Below are 16,040 nucleotides of genomic sequence, written 5' to 3' on the forward strand. Positions count from 1 at the left end.
GGAACACTTCTGCGGACACACGGCCCCACACAAACGCAGGACCATCCAACTCCACTGGTGTCGCATCTACTACTTCCTAACAAAGAAACACGCGAGAAATTTTCCAAGGAAAAAGTTCAAGGAAAATTCTCAAAAAAGTTAATTTTTTCTGGCTTGTTTGGCAGCTTTATGGGCATTTGATCGTTGCCATCTTCGTTTCCATTGAACACAGCACAGCTATTAGTAATTATCTCTTTATTGCCTTTTTTTTATCTTGTTCCATTTGGAACAAATTTCTTTTCCTGTATGATTTTTCTTTTGCTGCATTCATGAATCTCGTGATGTGCTTTGGATCGTTCTTAAAATTTGAGAACTGCTTTCAAATGCGTGTGTTATGATCAGGAGATGGAGCAATTTCGTCACATTGGGGAGGTACTAGGGAGCATGAAAACTCTAATGGTTTTCAGAGACAATATCCAAATCAACCAGCGGCAGTGCTGTCTGTTGCTTGATATCTTCAGCTTCGCTTTCGAATCAATAGCAGATGAGATGAGACAGAACCTGAGGTTTGAAGAAAAGAACCTGAAATGGAAAGTTCTTGAGCAGCCTCTGAGAGAACTCCACAAAATATTCAAAGAAGGAGAAGCATATATTAGACAGTGCTTGGAAACCAAGGATTGGTGGGCTAAAGCCATTACCCTCTATCAGAACACTGACTGCATTGAATTTCACATCCACAACTTGCTTTGTAGCATTCCCATTGTCATCGAAGCGATTGAGACTGCAGGAGAGTTTTCTGGGTGGGATCAGGGTGATGTTCAAAAGAAGAGATTCGTGTATCTTAGCAAGTATAGAACAGAATATAAAGATTCTAAACTTTTCCAGTGGAAATTTGGAAAACAGTACCTCGTGACTCAGGATTTTTGTGATCGATTTGACACAGTTTGGAAGGAAGACAGATGGATACTTCTAAACAAGCTCCAGGAAAAGAAAACATCGTGTTCGAGCACGTATGATAAACAACTCAATGTTCTTCTTTCCACGAACTTAAATGGGTCAGAGCCTCTAAATGGAAGACTCTTGCCAAGTTCAATCCTTTTGAGGTCTAGGGACTACCTGGTGAGGAGACGATTAGGGGGTGGGAGTCAATACAAGGTGATCCAATGGTTGGGAGAAAGCTTTGCCATAAGGCATTTTTTCGGAGATATTGAACCTCTTGTTCCAGAGATTTCAAACCTATTATCTCTTTCCCACCCAAATATAATGCACTTTCTTTGTGGGTTCACTGATGAGGAAAAGAAAGAGTGTTATCTGCTTATGGAACTCATGAACAAAGACCTCTCCAGCTACATCAAAGAGGTTTCTGGCCCAAGGAAACGGAATCCATTCTCACTTTCAGCTGCAGTCGATCTTATGCTTCAAATTGCAAGAGGAATGGAATATCTGCATTCCAAGAAAATCTACCATGGAGATTTGAATCCTTGCAAGATTCTTGTCAAAGCAAGAGGCAGCAGCTCAACAGAAGGTAACTGTCATGCAAAAGTTTCAGGGTTTGGACTATCCTCCGTTCGAAATGTCAGCCAAAAAAGCTCTTCAAATCAGAATGGAACCCTCCCATTCATTTGGTATGCCCCAGAAGTTCTGGAAGAGCAAGAACAGAATGGAAGTGCAGAGAATACCAAGTACACAGAAAAGTCTGATGTGTACAGTTTTGGAATGGTCTGCTTTGAACTTTTAACTGGGAAAGTTCCTTTCGAGGATAGCCATCTTCAAGGAGACAAAATGAGTAGGAACATTAGGGCAGGAGAGAGACCTCTTTTCCCATACTACTCACCAAAATACTTGACCAATTTGACAAAGAGATGTTGGCATTCCGATCCAAACCAACGGCTAAGTTTCTCATCCATCTGTAGGATTCTTCGTTATGTAAAACGGTTCCTTGCACTGAATCCTGATTACAGTAGCCAGCAAGATCCACCAACACCAATGGTAGATTACATTGACATCGAGTCTGGACTCTTGAGGAAGCTCTCTTCAATGGGGTGCCCTGATCCATTGCCAACATCACAAGTCCCATTTCAGATGTTTGTTTACAGAGTTGAGGAGAAAGAGAAAACAAACACAAACCTAAAAGAAAATTCGGAATCAGGAAGTGATGGAGCTTCAGCTTGTGGAGATGAATATATGCTAATGATGGACGACCAAATCTTCTCACCTGCAAATGAAAGGAAGTCTTTAGCTTCACCTGAAAGGATGAACAAGAGAAACTCGTTGCCAAACAGATCTCCAGATTTTAAAGTAAATAGACAACAAGGTACGTACTTTCCAGAGTGAATTTTTTTTATAGTATTAAATGTTCAATAAATTATGTAGGACCTATTATGTATCTATTTCTCTCTCACTCTAGCCATAAAAAGATCACATAAAAATAAATTTACAAACTAATATAGTTTGATGTAGTACGTTAGATTGCAAACTTACTTTTAATGTAAAACAAATCTAACGTATTATATGAAATCATATATGTTTGTAGATTTAATCTTGTATGGTCTCTTTGTAGCTATAACACTCCTCATTTTAGTATTATATGAGTCATTGATCATTTCAACTCTAGATAAGGATGATAGACCGACCTATAGCAGTTATGATGCGGCATCAGATGATTGAGAAATTATTAATTATCTTGTAATAATTTGATGACACATCGTGAATATCATTTTTCTGCTATGGAAACTATTTTTCAAAATAAAACTAGGTGTGCTTCAAAGATATTCATGATTAGAATGCTGTATATTTTACATTGACACATGCAGCAATCACATACAAGCTGGAAGAACAATATGTAGTACTGTTTTAAATGCATAAGCCATTCACATGTTGATGATCATCTAGTACTGCATGAATAATTAATTTATTTGATGACAATATTATCCATTTCTTTTTCTGTTTATTGGATGCACAGGAACACCAAAAGGACGAGTAAGACCTCCACAAATAACCCCTTGTGGGCGTAGTATGAGAATGAGTTCAGAAAGCCAGCTAATATTGATGAGTCCAGTGTCGGGTAAAAGAATACCCAGATCACCTTCTGGTCATGCCTCAGATTCCGAACTCTCCTAGCTAGCTAGACTTCGATGCCACCAAATCATCTATTCTCACTCGTAATTAAATCTTGGATATCTAGCTCAGAAATATAGACAAAGATATAAACGGTTGAAATGGCATGAAAAGATTCATGGAGCTGACCCAAGCAATTCAAATAATGACAAAATGCCATTGTTCTCGCAAAGGAACCATTTATCTTTTGACAAAAAATAAAAAAGGAAAAATATTGAATTTTTGTTGCAACAAATTTTTTGTGACAAAAACGACTTTTTAGGATGGTTTTTATTTTCTCTTTTGGATCCATCATAGAAGATCAATATATTTAGTGATGGTGTTCACTGAACGTTCGTGGTTGTGACCCATCCGTACCATCACTTAGGGCTACTATCCATCAGGCTAAGCTTGATAAATTCAAAGTTACTATGCGGACTGCGGGTATTGAATGCAAGAAGGGGTTGTGATGGAATTCAACTTTCTTCATGAAGACGGCTCAGTAGTATAAAAGGCCTCTGACTTAATTGGGTGGCCTAGGATGATGATTGGGATATAGTTCCCTTCTTGTAGAATTTTGTAGGCTTTTCTACAAGGTCACAAACACTATTTCCAGGTCTTTGTACGTTATATCCAATGAATATTATCAACAAGTATGTCAGGTGAAAAAACAGTTGGGTGACACATATGAGAGTGAGGAACGTCGGGATATGAGAATGAACATGAAGACAAAGGGGATGCTTGGAGAATAAGATGAAGTGAAAAATCTGTGAATAGTAGTGAAATTGTTTGTAAATAGTAGTAAAATGGTTTCAGTTATAATGTTTTATGGGGTTTTAAAAAATAAGAGAGAAAAACTTGAATAAAAATATTCTAAAGTTAAAATATTATTTAAAAAAGTTGAATTATTTTTTGTATTTTGTTTGAAAGTTTGGAAAAATTGTAATGATTAGTTTGAAAGTATTTGCGTTTAAATGATGTTTGGAAATGAAATGAGATGAGATGAGATAAAAAAAAAAATTATCAAACATCTCCTAATTAGTATGAGAAGTATTTGGGAGATTTGAGTAAAATCAAGATTTTTTTATATATAGCTATTGTTCTCTTGACCCCAATACAACATTGATGGATGGCGTATGCTTGGAAATGGTCAATAGGAAGGCATGAGCGGATCATATTGTGGCAAGAATTAAGGAAACTCTCAATAGATTATTTGATAAGTTTGTTGCATTCAGGGGTGGTAATATTTCAGGCTCCCACACCTACCACATCGCCTCCTCCTCGAATAGTGAAAAAGCATAGGTGGGCTGAGAGAACACGTTTCCAATCTTCAAAAGACTTCAAACAACCAATTGGAGTTGACTAGATACTTGGCAGTAGAGATGCACCCATTTACACAGCAATTTGATATCTTATCTTGGTAGAAGGTCAATATCGTCAATTATCTTCTCTTTGAAGACATAGCCCGCAATATTTTGGTCATCCTTATTATTACCGAAATCTCGGAGTTGGCCTTTAATATCGAGGGAGTGGAAGGGGACCCCCGTCCAGCACCCCCCCTGCATTTCTAATTTTCTCTAAAACAAGATCTATTGAATACGAAAATAGCAACAATAAAAATAGTAACCACGTACCTCTTAATAAATACGCGATGACATGTTATCCATATACATTGTGGTTAGTAGAGAGCAATAAGTGATAATAATCAGAAATGAGAACTAATAAAAATAATTAACAATAATAGAAATTTTTTATTTCCTAAAGCATTAAATCAAAATAAAGAACAAAAAATAGAAAACTTAGATAGTATAAGAATTACTAATATTATGATAACAATATTATTAGCCAAACATGGTGGGAGGCAATTTGTGTTTTGAGTCATCTTCGTGTCATGTGAAGAATATTAAACTATGAATCAACCTGAACCTGACCCATGACCTTCAAATTTGAACTCAATCCGTTTAATTCACGGATGATACGACACGATCCTCTTAACCCGTTTAGTAACATTAACTTTTAGTGGGTTAACCTGGACACACCCATTTAACACATTTTTTTTTTTTTATAGAAGAGTCGGAAGCCACCTGTCCATTAGCGACCCCGTCCCAATTTTATTAATAAACCTCACTTATGGCGGAAGAAAATCGTGGTAACAAAAAAGACACTCGGGAATTACAAACCATCCCTTATATCTAAACACCCATTTAACACATGTTTCATATATAATTCCATATATAATAATACAATGATAAGATTTATAACTAGCTAACTCGTTTATTAATCGTGTGTTATTGGATCAATTCATTTTGACCCAAACTCAATTATATCAAAGTCACACCAACTTATTTTGTGTCGTGTTCGTATAAAATTTATAGATCATAACATATATTGTCACCCCTACTAAGAGCTCGCCCCACCTCCCAAGTGTAGAATTGGAGGATATAGAAAGGGTTTCCATAGTGGAGCCAAACAACAATTATTCCTCCAAGACATAGTGGGAGCACCCTATTTAGAGCCCAACCCTTTCTTCTACTTTGCTCTAATGGGGATGATCATAAAAAAAAAAAAAAGACCTATTACACATGATGCATACCCTTTGAAATGAAAGACATGCCACTAATCATTATAATTTTTTTAAATTTTCACACAAAATAAAATAAATAATTCAACTTTTTCAAATCTTAAAATAAAAATAATATTAAAAAAATATATTTTAATAATATTTTATTCAACTTTTAACTTTAATCTGAATTCATCTCATCTCATTTGTGAAAATAAATGAGACTTAATATGTAAGAAATTTAAGAAAAATATCCCCCACAAGGAAGAATCAATAATGATACTAAGAAAAATTCATCAATCACTTCAACAATAAAAGTTATGATGATGGTTGAAGATGATGATGAAGGATGACGACGATGACGACATCGACAATGGCAATGGTGATAATCATACCTTTCTTCACTTTGTTTTGGGTTTTATCTGTTGAGAAAGATCACGTTACTCACATATTGGTATTGAACATCCCTTCAACTAGAAATTTAACCCTTACAAACTATCTAAAGTTTATCTTTTTCACGTTTAAAAAGTCACATTAGGGAATGAGTGCGGATCCCATTTTTCCATGAAATACCATGCCGCCATCACACCATGACAGGAAGGGAAGGGGTGTGTAAGATCATTATTTTCGTACACCTCTGGGCTACACGGCTGGTGTCCAAGCTTCCCTACATAATTTTGTGTAAAGAAGGCCAAAGACCACACACACTTGGCGATATTAAAACTTTGCTAAAACATTTGGGTGTACTTAACTGTATGTTAAGGTCAATATAATTTGTAATATGATAACAACAAACTTACTAAATACATTATTTAATAAGAATCACTACAAGAGATATGGTTTTTTAAGACAAAAAAACTGTCTCAAAATACCCCAATTTCGTCCCAAAATAGTTTTGGAGACAAAATTTTGGTCTCTATTTTCTCTCTAAAAGACCGTCTCAAAAGGTTTTTGGAGACAAAATTCAATTTTCATCTCAAAAAATCACTTTTAGGGACAAAACTCAATTTTCATCTCAAAAAATCACTTTTAGGGATGAAATTTGGTGGAACCAGTCGAAACTGTTCAAACTGGAGTTTTTTTTTTTTTTTTACGAACCAATTTCGTCTTAAAACATTGTTCGAATGGAATATTTGTCAGTCTGAACCGACCCGTCCATTCGAACAAATTAAAATTTTGATTTGAACAAATAACCATATTTGATCTTGTTCAAATGAACGGAGTGTTCGAACCAATATATTTTATTCGAATGACTTTTGTTTGAATATAAATTATGTCCGTTTGAACAGACATTTTATTTTGTGAAATTTTGTCGTTCGAACGGTTTTTTGAAAATTAATGTTGTTCAAAGAAATATATTTTATTGTTCAAACGTCCGTACGAACTGTATTTCTTGTTTTTCGTTCGAATTGGTCTATTTTTTTTCGAATGGATTTATAAATGGTAATTTATCATTCGAACTGTTTATTTACCATTCGAACGGTATTAATCATACATAACATAATTTAATTAATTAAAAATATCATACTAGTATTACACAAATTGTAATTCAAACATCAACTGTTCAAATCTTTTGGAACATAATAATAGAAAAGACAATGAAAGAAAAAATAAATTTTAAGATTGTGGCAGTGGTATAGAGTTTTGGGACATAATTGACTGCAATTGTTCAAGCACAGCTTTTTGTACCTCTTTCCCCAGTCTCCTATGCATGTTCTCTTCTAATCTTGCCTCAAGATCCGATGCTTAATTTAATCAGGTCAATAACTTTTTTCCTTAGACCTCAATCGTTCTATCTCAAGTGTTGCTTCCTCCAATTTCTTAGTCTTGTTGTCATTCGATCTGACTCGAGAAGAGGATGATGATGTTGAGGATACCTTCACACAACATTCTAAACCCCTCAAATATCTAGAACGTGATCCAAAAACTTGAGAAGGGATCTGAGCATCGTTGACAGATGATATATTAGATGGATCCGCAACAGTTTCCTTAAGAGATTTCATTTTGTCCTATCAAAACAAAAATATTAAAGTTAGTATAAGTAACAAAAATATTAAGTGATAATGGATTAAAGAAACTTAAACTTACATAATTTGACTCTGTTTCGGGACTGGCCCAAACACTATCATGATTTTTATGTGTTTTAGCATACAATTGGGTCAGATCAAAGTCAGCAGGACTTTCTTCTTTCTGCAAAAGGAAAATCTATATTAGAACTTAAATTATAAAAATGTATTATATGTTAATATTTAACAGAGACTAAAATAACTTACCATTTTGTTAGACAAACGATGAAAAGATCGAGAACGCGCATGATGGTCTATCGTTAAATTTGATCTATTTGCTTTGTTCACAGTACTCCGTTGCTAAAAAAAATTAGTTTATATGTTTAATACATCTATCATATACTATTAAAAAAAGATAGCAACGAAATTACTTGATAAGCAGAATCTTCAAACATATCACAAACCTTCTCTCATTCATTTGGTGGCATTGCTTGGAATGGAATTTGGCCTGCCTATATTGTAGTACTGAACTTCTTATAGTGTGCATGTCATCAACCTTTGTACCTCTGAAATGCATTCGACATCAGTTCCTCAACCGTTAATCGATCATCTTATCAGCCAAAATTAAGCTCAAACTCATCCTTTTAAAAATTATAAACAATTAGTATAAATACAAAATAACTTGAAAGTAACATATTATATACTTAGTTGCTTAAGATGTAGCTTATTACCGAGCAACACTTTTTGATATGGTCTTTCACATCTTGGGAAACTTTAGACCAAGAGAATATAGCAATCGGTGCATATGTGTAAGTAAGTGTATCAACATAAGAAGCAAGGCATGTTGCCGAATCTCCGGAGCTACTGGTATGATCATCAGGAATATCAACTTTAATTTTACCCATTTTCCTTACTTTCTCTATGCAAACACCCATCATAGTTCCACTATCTCGACGCTGGCTTACAACAGCTATATATACATTAATTAAAGCATGTATTTTAATTAAATTATTTTATTTTATAGACATATTACTTAAATTGAGCATTAAATGTGGTATTTAATTTGATAAAATACATTGTTCTTGGTCTGGTAATGTTGGCTCACTATTCGTGGCAAGTGAATCACACTGGGAGTCAGTAATAGATGGAGATGGCACACTTGTTGCTTTCTGTTTGGGAGGCATATCTATTTGAAATTGTAACAAATTATTATTCAAACAAACATTACGGATATTTATAAAAATAATACTAACAAAAAGCCATGTTTGAAATTCACTCACTGTCCGTTTTGTTGGATCAGTCGCCCTCATCCTCACTAGACACTTCAATTAATTCATCTTCTTCCGATGTTTCACCATCAATTACTTCGGGTTGAACATATTCTCTACTCAATGGGACCATATCATATTGGCTTAAATCAACAAATAGATTGATGCCTACTTCGTTTTCTTGATATGCTTCTTCATTTGCTAGACTATCAACTTCTTCATGTGGTTTGTCTGACTCTAAAATGTAATCATATCATTTCTTGGTGCAAATTTTTCCACTACCCGCCATGGGTTTCCATACTCCAAATCATCTAAATGAAAATTTTGATTCGCTTGGTAAGCGAGAACAAAGGGATCATCCTCATACCATGTGCGAGATGTATTGACACTCACAAAATAATCATCGTTACGCACTCCCAACCTAGGATTTGAGACATCCCACCAATTACATTTAAACAATTAGACCATATATTCCCCCATGTACTTTAATGATATGATATCTTCCACAATTTTGTAGAAGTCAATGTTATCATCCCCATGGCTTCCTTCGACTACGACCCCACAATTTTGAGTTTTTCTATATCATTCTCTGTCAGTTTTGTGAAATCTATATTCACGCACCAAACATCTTGAGTACTGGATGGCCTTCCTGGACAGACCACATGCTATAGCATACAGTTCTAGTGAGATTTCTTCTAAATTTTCACCATATTTCGATACAACCTACATCAATAAATATTATTATATAGAAAAAAAAAAGTGGAGTTTAGTGGCATCAAGTTCGTATTATAAAATGAGGGTTTATAGTAATACCATATGTTCAAACCACAAGGCAAATTCCTCTTCGTGGGTCTTTTCTACGTCAGTTACACCATTTGCGCGAAGTAGTTGTATATGTTCGTTGCGCATGTTCATGTGAATGGTTAATTTGTATGAAGTTATACTATATTATTATACATAGACTTAAAGATAATATTGATTTAGAGGATCATCACTAATCTCAAGTAATAGTCAATCTCTGCGCAGTTATTCAAGACATACCATCGAGCTCTTTCAAAATCTCACCCACATAGGCCATAGCCCCCTTGTGCACCTATGGGACGTACGATCTGGGAAAACACGGTAAATGTCGATGAGACTCTCATTTCTCATCCACCTTCATAATTTCAATCTGGTCTTGTAAATCTAGTATCAACCCCACGGAAATACATTAAACAAAATGTATGCCACTCATTATCAATATATGACTCTACAATCAAACCTTCTGGACGAGTTTTATTCCCCACTGATCGCTTAAGTTTTCCCAAAAAATCGTTCAATAGGAGACATCCATCTATACTGAATTGAGCCAACGACTAAAGCCTCACAAGATAGGTGTATTGCCAAATGAACCATTACATCAAAGAATGAAGGCGGGTACAAACTATCCAATTTACACAATATTACTGCAATATCAACTTTCATTTTTAACAATGAATTAACTTTCAACATTTTACTAAAAATGTCTCTAAAAAATCTCCCTAATTCTATAAGAGCTATACGAACATCTCGAGTAAGCTATCCACGCACACCAACCGACAACAGACGCTGCAAAAATACATGACAGTCGTGACTTTTAATACCAATTATCTTCTAATCATGTGTTCGAACACATCTTGACATGTTTGAAACATAGCCATCGGGTAATTTGATTGTCATGAACCAATTACAAAAATTTTTTATCTCATCATTTGAAAGTGTATACCATCCGATGGGCATATAAGCTGACTACTAAATCTAACTCCTTTGGAAAATGGTTCACCATGTAAGACCCAATATGAGTATTTAGAATTAATTCTATTTACAAATAAATGATCCTTCACTACCATCAAATTATAAGAACTAAGATTTTTGCACAGACATCTTATAAACCCTCAACTGTCAACACTTATGCAAGCAAACTCTATAAAAAACTTCACCCTTTATGTATACTCCTTATAGTCTCACCCCCAAGTCTATCTCCCAAGAGCATCCAACTTTTACCTATTTTATTTCCGTTACTTTTTGGATGTCTATAAAAGAAAAACACTATAAAGAGTATATTCATACTTGTTTACCATTTATTTTATAAGGTAGTTGATCCTATCTCATTCGAGAGACTATCATCTATATCGCATATATACCCAGTCCAAATCGCTAATGTTAATAAAAATTTCGGCAGCATTACCCTACAATCCTCCAAGTATGCTAGTTACAATAAGTCGTCGACCCTATTCATGGGCCGAGAAACTTACAGACCACATACTCGAAGAATGTAAGAAATCACTAAACCAAAATTTTAATTGACTAACACAAGAGTTTAAACTGAATATATCTACCATATAGATGATAGAATTCCAAACTGTCCACTTTGGACGATTCAAGAGTTTTATCCAAATATTCTTTAAGAGAATATTTGGCCACACTCTCGAACGGGTCTAAGGTTCAAGTACATATAAAAATAACCTTGAAATCCAAAATTGTCCAACTCCTACAATTATACAACAAATTCGAAAACAAATCATATTCCAAATCACAAATACATTGCAAAATTACATTACTAATCACCAATATTATAAATATTTAAGTACTAATTATAAATTTAAGTATTAATAATTGCTATGTTATATTATATTTTAAGTTTCCATTTTAATTTAAGTGCAAAATATTTTGTAGTTATACTATATAGTTTTTTAATTAAATATGTTATAAGTATTAAACATTAATTTAAGTATTAATAATTCCTATGTTATATTATATTTTAAGTATTAATTTTAATTTAAGTGCAAAATATTTTGTAATAATTATTAAGTTTTTTATATTTTAAGTATAATTTTTATATATCTTATTAGTCTTTTAAGTAAAATCTTGTAAATAAAATCTTATTAGTCCATTCAAACAAGATTATGTTCGGACAGAATCCTGTTCAAACAAACATTATAGCATTCGAACTGGACAAGTCCAAATTCCAGACACAAAACAGAGACAAAACATTTACCACAAAACACAATTTTCATAAACACAATCTCATAAGATACATATATTGGTGTAGGATACATTTTAAATGGGATTGCAGAAATATAAATATACCAAAAATCTTAACATGATTAATTAAAGCTATAAATTATCAAAAATCTAAAAATTAGAAATATTACCTCAAATTTAAGCAATCCAAACAAAATATGAATCCATTACATAAGCATAAAACACATTATGAGAAAACCCTAAATCGTGTGTAATAAACTAACATTAATGAAACTTGAAATACCAAAAAAAAAAAAAAAAGCAAAAAAATAATACCTCTTATATACATCTCTTCTCTCTAAAGAATCCCTTCTCTCTCACTAAGTTTGTTCCTCTCTCTCCACAACACTCTCACACACACAATGTCGTGCTCTGCCTCCAAAGAAATCCAACTTCATTGTGAAAATGAACTAGAGGTTGAGGTATTTGAATCTGTGAAGTCTCGTTCGAACTGGACATTTATGCATTCGAACATGAAAATTTAAAATAGGTGTCAAATCTACCGCGATTTAATTCTCATTCAAGTGTGTAATATTGTCATTCAAATTGACAAATCAGAATAGTTTTTGGCATATTCTTCAAATAAAGAGAAGATCAAATGATATTTTTGTAACACAATTTCACCAGTGCGTTCGAATGATGAATTTTCACGTTCGAATAAACTAACATTCAGAGTATATGGTATAAAATTTCCCTTCAAACACATTCCAATAGATAAATCTGTTCAAACGAGACGTTATTGGATTCGAATTAATAATAGTATTATTATACTTATAAGTAATTTCCTATAATTTTTATAATCTATTGTATTAATTGATAATATATAATATACTTTTGGTCTAATAGTTAATATAATACTTATACTATATATATTATTATATAACTTATATGAGTATAATTATCATAACTTATTAATACATATAGAAACTATATGTTAGTTACTTCTAATTTTGCACTATATAGTATTTAGTATGTTATAAGTAATAGAATAAGTATATTACAAATAATATACTAAATATATTAAATAAAAGTATTATAATACTATTATTAGTTTTATTTTTATACATTTGTACTTTGTAATATTAGTATTATTATATATTACTATTAATAATATAATTAGAAATATGTTAGTATAATAACCGTTCAAACGGATATTTATCCTGTTCGAATGAGACGCCACAGTCATTGTATACCCAGTTTGAATACAATGAAACAAATCACTTCAATTTGAACCAATAGCCGTCGAGAGCAACGATTTTGCCCCTTATCTCTGCTGCAAAAACCGCCACTCAACCGTCGTAGCAACCCCACATTTGAACTTCTAAGAGGTATGGTCAAGTCTCCACATCTATTGTTGGTTTTATGTTCAAATGGGTTGTGTTTGGGGGGTATGGATTTCGAATCCGAAATCCCCCATTTTGATATATTCCATAGAAATAACATCAAAATAATTGGTAGAAATGATTGAGCTTCACTCCTTAATCATTTCTACCGATTAGAAAAAAAGGATAACATCTAGATTGAGTTTTTTCGTTTGGGGCTGAATCGACTCAGCCATAGCTATTTGGCGTGTTCCCGTTGGAACGAAATCTAGTCCATTCGAACACTCAGCTACCAAACAAATTTATTTTGGTTCGAACAAAATAAATTTGTTCGAATGAACACAAATTGACGGTTCGAATGAACAGAACAGTCCATTCGAATATATTTTACTAGTTCAAACAGAATATATTTCGTTTGAACTTATTATTTTAATTCCGTTCAATATAGGATAATTCTTCAATAATATAATTTAAATATTATGGTTAATTATATTCTTACTTTCCTTATGGTTAAACAATATACTAATGGCATCCAGCGGAAGAAAACGTGCGAGAGATCAACCCAACCAAAATAATGGAGCAGCTCATGCTCAAGAGATAAGGCCTATACTTGTCGAGCATGAGATCATTTTGTCTGACTTCTCTGATATTTCATGGGATAGATGGAGCATACAGTCCATCTTCACCGAGTGGGGGTGGACACCGATCTGTCAGCAATGAGGGACTGCATATCCAAAGATGGTTGGTGAGTTTTACCATGCCATGGGAGAGGTAAACGTTGGTACTTTGTTCTACACCTTAGCGGTCCGGAGAGTGAGTATTACTTTCTCTCCCAACATTATTACTGAGTTCCTTAATATCCCGCGCATGGGCGGCCCATATCCTACAGCGGCTACATCGGGATCAGCGGCTGCACCATCTGATTCAGACACACCGGCCGCATCCTCAACGCTAGCGCCGAATGTAGAGTCGAATGCTAGTTCAGATGGTAGTGAGGAAGAGGATCTACCTGATGATGGTCTCACAGACAATCAGGTCCGTCAGCTAGTGTGAAACCCTTCGGCTCCTCAATATGATGGGAGCAAGGTGATCTGACAGGTTGATTGTATAGTATTTTTCAGAATGCTTAATTTGATTGTTGGTTATAACATCAATCTGAAAAAACACAAGACTGATTTCAGGATCGATCGAGCCAATTTTTTTATGGATAGCATGGGAGGATCCCATTGATCTGGCATTGTATTTCTTCCTCTGTATTCGATCGGAGTCACGCTAGTCCAGTAAAGGTAGTCATTTGCACTGCTTTTATCTAACCTCCTACTCCAATCAAGGGTTACAGTGTTTGTGAATGAGCGAAGGTCACCACAGATGGGCCCCTTAACAATGTCACATTCATCAAGAGCAAAGGGCACTTGTAGAAAACTGCACTAGAACAGCCGAGTGCCACGCCAACAGATCCAGCTTCTAGTAGTACTGTCGTTGTTAAGAGACAGCCCCTTGGGGCAACTTTGGATCAGGTACAAGCTCTGTTTGTAGAGTTCGTTAAGCCTATCATGGAGAAGTTTAAGGATTTGGAAGGACACATTAAAATATTACAAGAGGATGTTGATCTACTTAGCAAATAGATTGTTTTAGTTATTATTTTACTTTTTTATGTTGTATTGAACATTATATATTTGAGATGTAATTAATGTATGTTTTTTATTTTTTGTGTTTGCTACCTTGTTTATTTTTTTCATTTTACTTGTCGTTCATGATAATATAAAAAATGATATTATCTTTAAAGTTATATTTATATAAATTTAACATAAAATAAATTACTATAAAGTTTTGAAATTAATTACATAAAATTAATTTATGAATTTATAAATATTTTAACTCACCGCAAATCATAATATATAATATATATACACATTTTTATATTTTGAAAATAATATCAAATTAATGAAAAACATATTTATTAGTTTAATGGAAAAAATATATGCACAAATTAATGATGATAAACAAATTAATGGAAAAAATGTCTGTTCGAACAAATAAATTTAAGTTCGAACAGTATTTAACTTTCCCCGGGAAAAATAAATTAATTTTCCACCACTATTATTATTCGAACAGATTATATATTGTTAAACATACATTAATTTCATGTTCAAATCTATTTTGTTCCGTTCGAACGGTTTTTTTTTAGACGATTTTGTTTGTCACAAAATATCTTGTTTGAATGGATATTTATCTGTTCGAACGAATTTAGTAGCTCAGGCATTTTTGGAGATGAAATGTAAATTTTGTCTCCAAAAATGACTTTTAGGGACGAAATTTAATTCGTCCCTAACAAATTTCGTCCTTATAGTGAACAATAGCAACCACAAAAAATATTAATAAGAAAAATTAAACATCATATAACAACTAAAAACAATAGCAATATTAAATCCTACTACCAAATAATTAAACTTTAAGCTAAATAGTACATGAAGAAGATATGACTAAAACTTAAAAATAATAATTATATATGTTAAGACAACACAATAATAATAACAAATAGAAAGAACGCGGGTGACAATGAGAGAAAAAAACAACAACAAAACCAATTAATAATAATAATAATAAATTAAGGGAAGAAGGGATGATTACCGCAAGTGTAATTGCCATCGTAAGAAGCACTTGAGATCAAGGTTTTGATTGATAATAAATAATGATGATGATGGATTATGAATAATGATGACGAGGGATGATGATGATGATGATATAACTACCCTAGTGTTTTATC

At 33.4% G+C, this 16,040-nt stretch overlaps 1 protein-coding gene across 1 annotated transcript; it reads left to right on the plus strand.

The window, feature by feature from the left end:
- The first annotated feature begins 384 nt into the window (after nt 1-384).
- On the plus strand, nt 385-3,099 carry LOC108989143 (mitogen-activated protein kinase kinase kinase 12-like). The gene is made up of 2 exons (XM_035683887.1): nt 385-2,293; nt 2,942-3,099. The coding sequence occupies exons 1-2, from the start codon at nt 385-387 to the stop codon at nt 3,097-3,099; spliced, it is 2,067 nt and encodes a 688-aa protein (XP_035539780.1).
- The last annotated feature ends 12,941 nt before the right edge of the window (nt 3,100-16,040 follow it).

The sequence above is a fragment of the Juglans regia genome, chromosome 12 (assembly GCF_001411555.2).
Source record: "Juglans regia cultivar Chandler chromosome 12, Walnut 2.0, whole genome shotgun sequence".
NCBI lineage: Eukaryota > Viridiplantae > Streptophyta > Magnoliopsida > Fagales > Juglandaceae > Juglans > Juglans regia.

What these genes read in the sequence shown, in the direction of transcription:
- LOC108989143 (XM_035683887.1), top strand. Translation starts at nt 385, where the DNA reads ATGGAGCAATTTCGTCACATTGGGGAGGTACTAGGGAGCATGAAAACT. An exon ending in TAAAGTAAATAGACAACAAG is followed by an intron (nt 2,294 to 2,941) that starts GTACGTACTTTC and finishes TTGGATGCACAG; the next exon opens with GAACACCAAAAGGACGAGTA.